The 13446-nt window shown below is 41.1% G+C and overlaps 1 protein-coding gene across 8 annotated transcripts in view; it reads left to right on the forward strand.

Moving 5' to 3' along the window:
• Positions 1–13446, forward strand: part of frmd4a (FERM domain containing 4A) — a 93977-nt gene that overhangs the window by 28548 nt on the left and 51983 nt on the right. For 2 of the 8 annotated variants that reach the window (XM_068312429.1, XM_068312428.1), the window contains exon 1: positions 3254–3635. The exons of 2 other annotated variants lie outside the window; for them this stretch is intronic. In XM_068312429.1, coding sequence (XP_068168530.1) covers positions 3543–3635 — 93 coding nt within the window. In that variant the 5' untranslated portion in view covers positions 3254–3542. Of the gene's footprint in view, positions 1–3253; positions 3636–12404; positions 12954–13446 lie in introns of those variants that run through there. 4 more of the 8 variants (XM_068312433.1, XM_068312427.1, XM_068312426.1 and 1 more) reach the window with 4 other exon arrangements.

Consider the following 13446-nt stretch of genomic DNA (forward strand, 5'->3'; position numbering starts at 1 on the left):
GGGATGCACATCAGCATATGAAATACTCTGGACGGCAGTGAGGATGACGTGCTATGGGAGGAGCCAGCGGAGCCAGAGAATGGGAGTGAGGACAGCGACACTGAGCACAGCGAGGCAGAGGATATTTGCGAGGAGTAATGTTCTGGCATGATAGATCTCGGCTACTCTTAAGTTTAATCCAGTTTGCATTATTTTATTGCACTACAGTTTTTCTCTCGAATATATTGTTATAATCATTTGTTTCGGATGTACTGTAATTATTTTCTCTATAAAAATTAAATTCGGAATTCAAAAAGTCTTTTTTCAAACTTGAGCCTTGAAAAAGAGGGGGTCGTCTTATAATCGGGATCGTCTTATATTCCGGCCAATGCGGTATATAGTTTTCTGGTGCAGTTATATGAAAAATACACAAACAGACATAACGCACAGTACACAAACACACATGCAGTGCCCTCAGATGAGGTTTAACGGATGCTGAACCCAGCCACATGGTTTACACGGGGCAACCTGTTCACGGCATTCCACCAAATCTCTCTGAAAAATAAACAAGTCCCAGTTTTCACAGTGAGTTACACAAATATCCCCATTTTATGACACTTCTCACCTCGGAAAGGTACCTTTCTGGTACCTTTCCGAGCATGTTCAAATGCTCTCTGGCTCTTCCCGCACACGCACTGTTTGCAGTAGATTACCCCTGTGGAGAAGTCATTATGGTTGGTTTTGGTCTAATGAAGGGTGGGAGGTCTTTCTGCTCATCATACCCCGGTGAGAGAGAAAAACAACAGTTGTATACATATAGAAGGAGGGATGAAGCACACAGAGAAAACTGAAACAAATAACACTATCAGTGTGGTATTGTTTGGGTGTTTCTATGTGCTGTCTGTGTAATAATGCTGTAATTCTACCTTTTGTAATATGTGGCGGCTTGAAACACAAATAGAGAAAAAAACCCACCCTTGCTTTTGGATAGGGAGAGAGTCCAGCTTGGGGGCAATTCCATAAACACACCCACCCACACACACTAACACATTCAGGAGCCGCTCCATTGGGATGAGTCAGACCACTGTGAGCAGAGTCTGGCTGGATTATTGGGGTAAATTAATGCACAAGCCTCCACTCTACTCAGAAGTATCACTCTTTGTTATAACATAGCTATGAAAAAAAGGCTCACAAACACACAATCACACAGAAGAAATAGAGCCCTCTTCTCTCCCCCTCTTTTTCCTTTTCATTATCTATTACTGTTTTTTTTAACATGTATAAATATCTGTTAGTACAGTTTGAGGATAGCTGCTGTGAAACGATCTTTTATAGGGAGGCATATCAGAATCTCATAGCGTCTCGTCTGTTCTTTGTATTTTCATGCCTAATTGTGTATGCAGGTTTGTGTTTTGTATGTTTTTATTACCCATTTCATTTTTTTGTATGGATGCTGACTAAAATGGGTCACTGTGCATTACCCTGAGGCAGCCAGAATAACAACATCCATAATAACATTTTCCCCACTCCTGTTGAGACAAGGCCTTATTTCCTCACTGGATATGTGGAGGTTAATAAAAAAATAAATAAATACAGTAATTATAAAGAAAAAGGAGAGAGCTGCCAAATAAACACAAACCATACCGAAGGTGCTTGATTAGAGCAAACTATCATCCCCCTGTCAAGGTGTCATGTGAGATCTGTATGAAAGCAACATGCTTTTGTCTCTTGAATCCGCAGTGGCAGTTAATCTGTGTTATTGTGACTTCAATTAACATCAAAGACACACATCACTCAGAGGAAAAGAGCAAAAGATAAATTAATCGTATATTGTGCTTTTCCTTTGGGTTCCTCCAGTGAATTCCCACGCAAGACCTGAATGCCTGTGCACAGAGGTTATAAATAGCCTTCTGAGTTATCAAGGAGGCCACAGTCCCTCGCAGACTGATGTGGGCCAGGGTATTGAATAAATAATACTCACTGAGAAGTATGACTGCAGATGATTTGCTCCTGTATGTTTACTGCGTGGCTGTATAGCATTTTGTGTATTGTGTGTGTGTTTCAGTGTGTCTTACTAAGGGTAACATATGCAGTCATGTCAGTAAATCCATTGGTGGTTTTCAGTAAAAAATGTTATGGTAGATAAATAAGTTATTTGTTCATATTGATTGATTGCTTTAATCTGATTTTATACCCTGTAACCCAGCATCAGCTCACCCTCAAACTGTGTGATCACCAAACTAAATCTTCTGAGTTATAATCCTGATGCTGGTTTACAACAGTAATGTGTGTGTGTGTGTGTGTGTGTGTGTGTGTGTGTGTGTGTGTGTGTGTGTGTGTGTGTGTGTGTGTGTGTGTGTGTGCGTGTGTGCGTGCGTGTGTGCGTGCGTGTGTGTGTGTGTGTGCGTGTGTGTGTCTACATCACATCCATACATGAAAAATCTGTGCATGCTTGCATGTGTGTGGTGAGCCACTTACCTTAATCAGCTGATGGTTCAATATTGATGTGTAGAGCTCAGTGGTGAGTGATGATCAGAATATGACAGTAAGTCACTGAGTGCAGCTGTAACTCATGAGTCCAATAGCTTTAATGGACATGTAAAGACCACCGTGGTGAATACAGGGGACTGACTCAGCTCCCCGTGGCTGTGTATCGTTACAAAGGCTGGAGTCAAGCAGCCAAAGGTCCACATCACTCTGGAGAAAAGGCAGGCCAATATCCACATTTTTCTGCATGTACAAAACAGTTATAGATTCATCAGTACCTACATGTATTTTAAGCATTAGGAGTAATTGACTGGAAGGAAATATCTTGTGTGCGGTGTGTGTGTGTGTGTGTGTGTGTGTGTGTGTGTGTTATATTCTTCCTTTGTGTCCTACTCCAGACAGCACAGCCAGAGAAAGCTGGATGTGGGATTTCACAGATAATCTCCCTAACAGATGGCAAAACATCCCATATTCCTTTTGAGGGGCCCCACGTGATCTCCTGTAAGGGCTGTGTGTGTGCGCGCGCGCGCGTGCGTGTGCGCGTGCATTTCAAAGTAGAGAGCATGGATATATGTGCTCAGGCGCAATTATTATTGGATCATGTGACACGAGCATGTATGCTAATAACAGTCGTAACGTCACATTAATCCAGTGACCTGGTTAAGCCCCTATCTGGAGGAAGTGAGCGTGTGAGGCAAGGAAGGGGGAGTTACCAGGGCTGGAGAGGAGGAGAGAGGAGAGACAAAGCGCACTCCCTCTCCCCCTCACACACTCTCGTTCACCTCGACGAAGCAGCAGCTGAGAGGAGCAGAATGGGACACTTTTCATTACAGGGAAAACTAGAAGCAGAGCAAGGCACATAGAAGCTGTGTGGGATTGCTATACCCACCCACATACACACACCTACACACACACACACACACACTGACATCACACACTCATTTCCTTAATACGCACCCACGCGTAAACTCGCGTGAACCCCGGTTGCCAGGCTGGACGGGACGGCAAGGACGCCCATCTCACACACTTATACTAATGCCCACACACCCACGGAGACACACACTCTGGAGCATACCATGGTGGTCCAGGGAGCTGTGACGCCAGGGAGAACCCGCCGGCTGATGCTCAAGCTGCCGGTGGGGACACTACGGAGGAACAGTGGAGAGAGGGTAAGACAAGACTCCCTCAAGTCCTTGCTCAACCTTTCTCCCGTCTTCCATAAAGGTGTCTCTCCGTTCTTCTGTGTGGTCATGTCTTGCCGTGCTGTCGTGTGTGAGTGCGATATATATACATTAAAAAAAAAAAAAGGATCTTGGCTAATCCAGAGGACTGTACCGCTTTAGATTTAACTTGGTGGAAGGCAAGTCAAGAGCAAAGCTTTTAATCTCTCCAGCGGACAATACTCTCTGCATTTGTTTTCCTGTCAGTCTGAGTCTGTCAATCTCTTCAGGGCTCAGTCTGTCTGTCAGCCTTAATGTGTTCCACTGGTGCCCTCGGTTCTCAAGGTTACAAGCACGTCTCACCGTGGGAGAGCTGTCTCCAAGTGCAGCTTGCGTTGACGTCACCGTCAACAAAAAATTGAGCCAACTTGAGGATTGAGTTAGTTTCCATTAAATCAAGCAATGCCTCACAATTCAGTTCGATTTGAATTCAGATTTTGTTGTACACAGCAGAGATTGGTTCAGGTTTATGGTGTTGTGTTGTGTTGTGTTTTTTTTTTGTAAATCTGGCAGGAGTGGGCTGCAGCCAGAAGATAGCAGGTACCATCTAAGGTTAGACATGGGATGTGTTCTGTAAAGTTGATATTTTTATCAGTTGTTAGGGCATGCTGTAACCTGCAGGTGATTCATCTCTTTTACACCATGAATGAGCTGTGTGGAGTAGATGGGTTAATAGCTAGTGTGTTAATGACTCCCCAGCTTTCATGCCATAATGATGTCTTTAGTTTTGCAAATACACCAGTATTAGGTGAATGCAATTCAAGTGTATCGTGTTTGTGCTAGTGATGCACGGGTCGTTTGGGTCATTTAAGCTGCTTTTTCTAAATGATGAGGTGTTTCAAGGATCATCCTTTTGAATATTTGCCTTGCCGCTTCATGGAACATAATATAAGTTTCACTGATACGCCTCATTGAATAAACATGCCTTTTTAATGTCATGATCTTGTCTGAGAATTATTGGTGTCTTTACAGTTTACAGTTCTCTCTCTGACTGAACATATTCAGATGATGTAGAAATATAAACAACCACAAAGTACTTCAAGTATGATGTCATAAGTGGTGCAGTGAGGTTTCTGCATTTCACTGTTTAAAACATTTAAGTATTTAATTTTTTTTACCCAGAAATATAAACAAATACCAATTTTGTTGTTGCTCATTTTCTTTTTTAGATAAGTTGTACTGAAATAAGAAAATGTCCTTCACAAGTGTCCTTGTGTCCTTCACAAAGAAGGAATCAGTAAAGTGGTGCATCAATCTTCTTTAACATTGTAAAAATTCTGAGGACAGACATTTAACTCAAAAAAGTTTTGACAGATTTGCACGAACCCTTTGTGTGTGATAAGCATCAGGATGATATGTGATAATTAAGCTGTCAGAGTTTGAGATGCTGTGAATGACGAACATCTGCTCTGAGCAGAAACAAGTTAGATCCTCCCATTTAAGTCTACATACACTGGTGGTGGTGGCTGATGATTATGCTGAGGCTGATGAAATAATTAAGTTCATCAACATGTGTGATGGCTAAGAGTGAAAAAGAATATTTTTCGTGACTGAACATTTGTAGATCTTTATAGCTGAATTTGTCCATCGGCCACAGCATTGCTTATTTTAGAAAGCTGAATGTTCAAGGGCTGCTGCCTCACGACAAAAAAGGTCCTAAGTTTTATTGCTTTCTGTGCCGAGGTTGTATGTTCTCCACATGTCTTTGTGTGTTCTCCTTTGGTTCTCCGGCTTCCTCTTTACTCCAAAAACATGCAGAGTAGGTGAATTGATTGATGGATGGATGGATGGATGGATGGACGAATAGATGGATGGATGGATGGATGGATGGGTGTTCACTGTCCATTTGAATGTAAGAAATTGATACGGGGAAATTTGGCTGGTCTCTTTGAGCACAACACACACACACACACACACACACACACACACACACACGCACACACACACACACACACACACACACACACACACACACACACACACACACACACATAGACAGTCATGTAAATCATCTTGATTAATTGAGGGAAGCAGATTTTCCGACACAGGATCGGAGGGAGGTCTCTCTCTCCTGATTGCATTCCCTTCCTCTGCTTCCTATTCTTCTTGTAACCAGCTGTGTGCAGACAGGCTGGACGCGAGATTTGGGTGTTCATTGTGATTTACATACATAAATTATAGTGCAGTGGAAATTACTGGATAGACAGATACACAACAGCTTGATGTGTAAAGTGATGAATGTGTCACAAATTTAAAACTGCAAAGCCACACATAAAGACAAGAATGTTGAATACAAGCAAAAGAGAATTTCAGACTGAAAAATAATTGCTTAGTAATGTACTGATTTTTTTGTATTGGTCAACCAAGTGTGTGATTATGACCTAAAATTACACCAATGAATGACTGAAATATTTTCTCTTCCAAACACAGCTGTATCTTTGTTAGCTCTAAGTCACTCTGTGTTTGATTCCAACAGCTTGATCTTCAAAGTAACATTAATAAAATCTATGTCTATTAGCAGCTGACAGCGAAGACTGGAATGTCAATGTGGAAATATTTATCGCTGCAAGGTTCGATCCAGAAAAAAAAAAGGTTACTCACTTGGGAGTCCAGGTTTTCATATCCTTCAGCATTGCTTTGCAGTGGAACATGCAGTTGTTGGTGGGTGTGCATCCCCACTGGCTTCATGCTTTTCTCTAAAACCACTGTATCTGCTGACACATTTCAAAGATATTTGAAGAATCAGCCAGGCCTTCCACCTCTTTGACACTTAGTGAAAAAGACTATTACTATGAACTGTCCTGTGTTCATGTAGTTTCTGATGAATTATGGTTTATATCACAGCTAATTGATATACTTTTCAGTCAGCAAGTATAAACATCAGAGCACAGCATGCCTTGTTGAGAAGAACAATAGAAGAACAGAAAACGTGATTACTCCCCTTTTGCTGTCTTTTTTGCTTCTCAGTCTCATTTTTTACTCTTACTCTTCTTTAACGCTGCTAATAAAATATTTGTTTTTTGGGCTCCTCATTGCCTATTTCTCATTAAATTGCAAAACCTTTGTAAAAGTATAAGAGACATTTAATAAAAGAAGAAAAGCAGCATGAACAAAATGGAATAGATGGATTAAGAGAAAACAAAAGACAGAATTTTCACAGTATAAAAGGCTGACGATAAACTGCACAGCACACATTTACAGTTCAAAACAGGTTTGAATAGCGGGAGTGAGTAAGACACCTGACACCTTTGTTATTCGACTATCAGGATAGTCAGCTCAGTTCTTCTCTGTGACATTAAGAACAAAAACAAGAAATAAGCAATAAGAAGAGAAGGTGTGAGAAAAAAAAGACTGTGTCAGTGTTTGCATGTGTATTGTGTGTGTGTGTGTGTGTGTGTGTGTGTGTGTGTGTGTGTGTGTGTGTGTGTGTGTGTGTGTTTGTGTGTGTGTGCGCGCGTGCGTGTGTGTGTCTGCGTTGATAGACAGAAAAATATTTCAGATTTCAAGAGGTGGAGTCGCTCTCCAAGGAAGCTTGTTGGTGTGGGGGCACCGCAGGGGATCGAGGGTTTGAAAAGGTGGGAGGGGTGTATCACTGTCAGTTAGGGAGGCACACACATAGAGCCTTAGACAAATACACGTGTTGAAAACATCTATTCATGAGTGGAATAGGAATGCAAAAAGAAAATGCCATGACTTTAATTTACTACTGAAAGCAAGAGAGCTAGCAGCAGCCAAGCCAAGCATTGGAAGGCAGGAATACTGATCGATCCTGATTACCTTTAAAAATCATGTTTGCACCAATTTAGAAAAAGGTCAGTGCTGAAGTCAGGCAGTCTGTTGGTCAGGTGTTGGCTCCTGCTTGACATGAGATTACATTAGGGGCATTGTTCATTTGAAAACATCTGCTAATTCAATCTGGAACCAACTGGAACTTGCAATTTAATTTTCTTTCATCCTTGTTAGATGTTAGCAGTGAATGTCAGTTTGTAGGTTTTTCCCCTAAAGCCCTTCTCTGCCTCACTTAAGTATTGATTCTTAGATATCTCAACCTACACCCGCTTTCCCAAGCCTGTGGGTGAGAGAGCTGTAGTCAGTCCAATTAATGAGACAAAGAAAACAGAAGCTAGGGCATAAAAACAGTTGTGAGAATCACTGAAGCTTAAGCCCCCACAAGACCCTTGTACCACACCCTGGTGGGTTTGAAAAGGGACCCCTCTTTTCTCCCCAAGGCAGCATAGACTGAAGAATGTTTTTCAGCAAGGATAGGGGGATTACAGGGATGACTTCCAACCCTTCTCTACCGTTGTCTCTTTCATCACTCTGCGCCATGATTTTTTTTTAAAATTCCCCATCCAAAATAAACTGCAGATCCAGTCTATGGCAGATGAGTTCAAAGTAATTTCGAGCAGAGTGTGATCAGACAATAAGGATGGTCTATTGACTATGAGTGAAGGCTGAAGGCAGTGAGCTGATGATAATGTGTTTTCTCTATGGAGACAGTTAGCTAGGCGGGTAACTATGGTGAGAGTGGACTCCTCTGGCCAAACATCCCTAGAAGATGGCTATTTGTGTGTGTGTGTGTGTGTGTGTGTGTGTGTGTGTGTGTGTGTGTGTGTGTGTGTGTGTGTGTGTGTGTGTGTGTGTGTGTGTGTGTGTGTGTGTGTGTCTATATTTTGCCATTTTCATGCAGCGCTCACACTCAAAAAAATAATACTGCATGTTAATTCAATCAGTGAAGCATTTATACACTTACAAATATTGAGTAGATATGAAAGCTCTCAAATCTGTTAAAACAAAACCTGAGTCATGAGTAAAATCTAAAGAATATTTTCTAGTACGTCTGAACGAATTGATTCAATTACCTACACAAATTGAGTAAATGTACCGGTAACTGAATTTGGGGGGGTCGCACTCCAAAAGTAGGGTGGACGGTGCCTTGCTCAAGGGCACCTCAGCAGTGGCTTGGAGGTGAGCTGACACCTTCCACCGTCAGCTCACACTTCAAGGGACACCCTGGGATTTGAACCACCGATGGCTGGACAATCTGTCTTCAAAACATCTGCTCTACCGCTGAGCCACTGCCAGAGTGAGTCATCAGCGCCCCAAAATCCTAAAAAGGCGGAATTGGTTCCCCTCTGCTTACTTGGATGTTTTGAAGTTGTTAGTTACATCTCCAATACAATTGAGTTGACTTGTTTAATAATTGCACTTAATAAAACTAACTGATATTTGTTAATATATTCTCAAAACAGTTGGTGAAACATACACTTATAATTACCAATATTTAAAACATGTAATCTGTGAGTCAAATAATACTTTATTTTAAGTAAGTAAACTTAATTTACACGTGTCTATTTCACACAAATATTCCTGTTGGAGTTTTACTAATTAATTTTGATGTAGTCAAATCAAATACTCATCATGATCATATTCAGAATTTTTATTGAGCATGCATAACTATATATTACTGTCACATTTACTAGGTCCTTAAATCATTTTTTAGAGTGCAGAGTGATTTCTGCATTATCTACAATTCTATCTTCCCGGAAATTACTGCATGGATTCCTTCTATGAAAGACAGAGACAGAGCAGAGAAAAAGCAAAATAGACAAGTGTGAGCTGATGGGAAGAAGTCTTTTAAATTCCATCTCCCTCAAAACAGGATGTAGAGACCCCGAGATGTTCCTCCTTAAATATTCCAGCACAATCTGTGTCCTTTGTTAAACAGAGATAACACGACTCAGTAAGAACGGAGGCGTTGTCTGTGACTCATGTGAACGGGTTTATTCATAGTACGTGTGTGTGTGTGTGTGTGTGTGTGTGTGTGTGTGTGTGTGTGTGTGTGTGTGTGTGTGTGTGTGTGTGTGTGTGTGTGTGTGTGTGTGTGTGTGCGTGTGCGTGCGTGCGTGTCTTGCTTTAATCTGGTAAAATAAGATGGATGTTAAGAGGAGAAGAGAAAGAAATAATAATTTGAAATTAATTATTTTAAATTATAAATGAAAAATTATAGAGAAGATGTTGGAGTTTGTTAGAATGCACTTCTGTGTGTTTTATGAATGACAAGAAGAGCCAGAGCAGAAAATGGTTAAAAAGACAGAGTAAGAGGTACGGTGTCTTATTTTCCTGTGGGTGTACTGCAGTAACAGAGAAATCCTCATTAATATTTTGGAGAGAATGATCAGCCTAAAAGTGTCTGTGAGTGATTGTGTGTGGCGTGCATGGCTTGCTCTAGTGAACAACTCTTCTTGCATGTGTATATGTACAACACACAACACATAACACACAAAGAAGGTCAATTTAAGAGACTAACGGGTCCAGATGCTTCAAAGCTTTTTTGTCATCTTGGGGGCCTCCCATTGTGCACATGTATGGTAAACAGTATTTTCAGCTGAATTACCTCAATCACACGTGTGAAGAGAAGAACCAAAGCTCATGGCAAACATTGTTTCAGAGAGACACATGGAAGCTTACACCTGCAAATATTATGTTATGTTATTGATTCTCCTGTTCACACCTCTAATGCAATGGCATTAGACTAGACTGATGGAAATTGAATTTCAGACTAGCTGTATGCACATATGTCATTTATAATCTCCATCTCATTGACATAGGTGTGTGTGTGTATGGGGGGGGGGGTAGCCATGAGCCAATTTTTGCTACCTTATGCTGGTTCTACAGAATTCTTAACTGTCTTGATCACAGATGTTTTTGTGAATTTGAATGTCATAGTGCTTCGGCTGAGAATGTTCTTGTGAATTGATGGTGTCTGTGACCCATTTCCCTCCACTGCTCTCCCCCTCTTTTTCTCTCACTCCTTCTGACTTGCCTACACTCTAGTAGCACATAATGCCTGAGTGGAGATGAGAGTGCAGGAGTCAGATTTGAGTGATACAGAGAGAAATATGAGGGAGGGATTAAAGCAGGAGAGAGAGATGGAAACAACACAGAATAAGAAGGTTGGAGAGACCAGAAGATAGAGTAGAGAAATTCCTGCTTCCGGCCTCTGTCTGAACTGGGACCGATAACTAAGCAGTACATACTGGTTTGATTTTATTTATCATCAGTGTGAGGAAAGAAATAAAATAAGACAGAGATTATTGACTTGTTTAGCTATCATTTACATGCGGTGCTTATAAAATAGTGTCTTCCACTCACCATCTTATTACTATGGTAACAGCTGACCAGCTGACATTCTAGTTCTCACTGTTTACATCACAGAGCCTGCATGACCTTTCCCAGGAATTAGCAAAACATTGCACTAACATGGAATCATGGGAACGTTCACTGTCACAGCTAACCTTCCATCTCCCTCCCTACCACAACAAATATTTGCACCCCTCATAAATTTCAGAGTCTGTGAGGACATCATCTCCAGCCTTCACGCATAGCTCCAGCCAAACCCTGATTAATTTTGGAAATTCACATTAAAGGAATGCTGGACATTCCTCATGGGATTTTCAAGACATTACTAAGAGGCCAACATGAGTCCCGATCGTAGAGAGCTGGGAAAATGTTGCATGTTAGTGAATTTTGGTGAAGATGCACAATAACTGTATCATTGTGGTTTAGTATGCTTTGGGCAATAATGAAAATGCCATGTATATAACTAAACATACTATCATGATACATATCATGATATATATTTTAAAAGACACAATCTCAACCAACTGAACAGGAGTAACCCCTTGCATCGATAAACCTGAATGTGAATTAGACCAGTCAGTGACAGGCCATGAAATCTACCTACACTCAGAGTTATTGAATTCCTTATTGATCAAAGAATATGAGGAAAGTAAAAATGAATGAGTTGAAAAAACTTCTTCTTTTTAGATGTTCAGACTGATGTACAAGAAACCCTCATGACCCGGATAATGAGGACCTCAAAAAAGTTTATAACATACATAAATGACAAACACTGATCGTTTGGGTTGTGCTATTTTAGCAATGTTGTTGAACTGAGAGTTAATCACAGACTGGTGTGGATAAACACATACAGACGTTAAGATTAGCACTTGTTTCATGTTTAGGTTTTGATGCGTCTATTTCACCAGTGTGCAAATAAGTCTTATTATAGAGTCCTGTCGGAAAAACCCAACTTTCTATACTGTATTCATATTCTGTGCAAGGATAATGTAGTCAGTGCCAGAACCAGAACTGCTTCATATTCTTGATTTGGGTCAAGTCAGGACACCCCAGCCTGGGAAAACTAAGCTCATAGAAAAAAATTCTCCTTTTTTGAAGGTATTCTGGCATCTATCCCGGTGCCGTTAGACAGCAGTATAATTAGAACCATGAAGACCATATAACGGCACTATTCAGTTCAAAAGGACAGAAACTATGTCTGGTTGTACGGACAGTGTCCAGGTGAGCAAGAATCTGTGAGTGTAAGCCCAGACCTCTCTTTGAAAAGGGAGACAGTGTGTGTGTGTGTGTGTGTGTGTGTGTGTGTGTGTGTGTGTGTGTGTGTGTGTGTGTGTGTGTGTGTGTGTGTGTGAACGTGTGTGTGTGTGTGTGTGTGTGTGTGTGTGTGTGTGTGTGTGGGTGTGGGTCGTGTGACAGAGGAAGAGAGGTATGTCATCTGATTTTTCTGGGACTGCACTGATTGCTCTCCATGTGAATTGCAGTCTGAGAGTGTCTATCGCTTTAAAAACAACCAGTCAGTGAGATTCAGAGACTTGCAGCAATGCTTGTGTTTGTGATGTTAAGACCAACGGACAGCGGGAGCATTGGTTCAGTGAGACTAAGGCAGGAGGAGGAAGAGAGTCTGCAAGGATCACTGGCTGAGTGATATTGGGACAGAAGACCAAGAGTTTGACCTTGATCACGGAGCGAACAGCTGAATCCCAGAGAGGCTGACTGGACACACTGTGTGTTACCATTAGAAAACACCTAGATTTAAGTTACTGGAGCTAAGATGTATCAGGGGGACAATAAATGATAACTCCTCTGTTATCTGAGCAGATGTGGATTTTATCTGCGACAGCTCACTTTTGCAAAAAAAAGTTTTCCAAATTGGTGCCCAAAGCTGATATCAATTCATATATAATTATATTGAACATATTAATGTGTCTGTCATCAGTCAGACGGCAGTAGTAAGTCATGGAGGCAGTTTTCTTGAGTTTGGATGAGACGGTTTGTACTCGGCAGGGTATGCTGTGGACTCTCACCTCAACGGTCTTTCAACAACTTCGTGTACATGCCAGGAACCTTCCCGGACCTCTGCACCTATCACGCATGCACAGGTGTGTTTCTAGGCCAGTCTATCAGGTAGGCTGCACCTCACATACACACAAAACAAATTTAAAGTAAATGCATGTACACATTTAAAGTGACACACTGCACAATCAGTAATAGCACATTTAAACTGTTAATACCTGCATTTGAATAACTTTTGCAACCACTTACTATCAGCAACTTGTGAAAATGAATATTCTGTGTAACTATTTAAAATGAAAGTGTCCTTATTTGTGTCACAGTTTGAGACAGACAGCGTGAGAATATAATGAATAGGGCTGGAAAAGAGTGGCAGGGTTAAAATGACTGATTCGTTTCGTTAAGCATAGAGGACAGATCTGGGTTAGATGTCATGGCAGAATTCTTGTTAATGAAACTGGACACATAAGTTGACACTTTTATAAGACACAGCTCTGGTGAAACTGTCCAACATGTAGAAAATGCAGCTTTGTTTTATGTTGCTTTCTCTTTTAAGAGTTTCTTTGTTGTTGTTGTGGTGATCAGGATGCAGAGCCTTTACTATGGC

The sequence above is a fragment of the Antennarius striatus genome, chromosome 4, assembly GCF_040054535.1.
Source record: "Antennarius striatus isolate MH-2024 chromosome 4, ASM4005453v1, whole genome shotgun sequence".
Lineage (NCBI taxonomy): Eukaryota > Metazoa > Chordata > Actinopteri > Lophiiformes > Antennariidae > Antennarius > Antennarius striatus.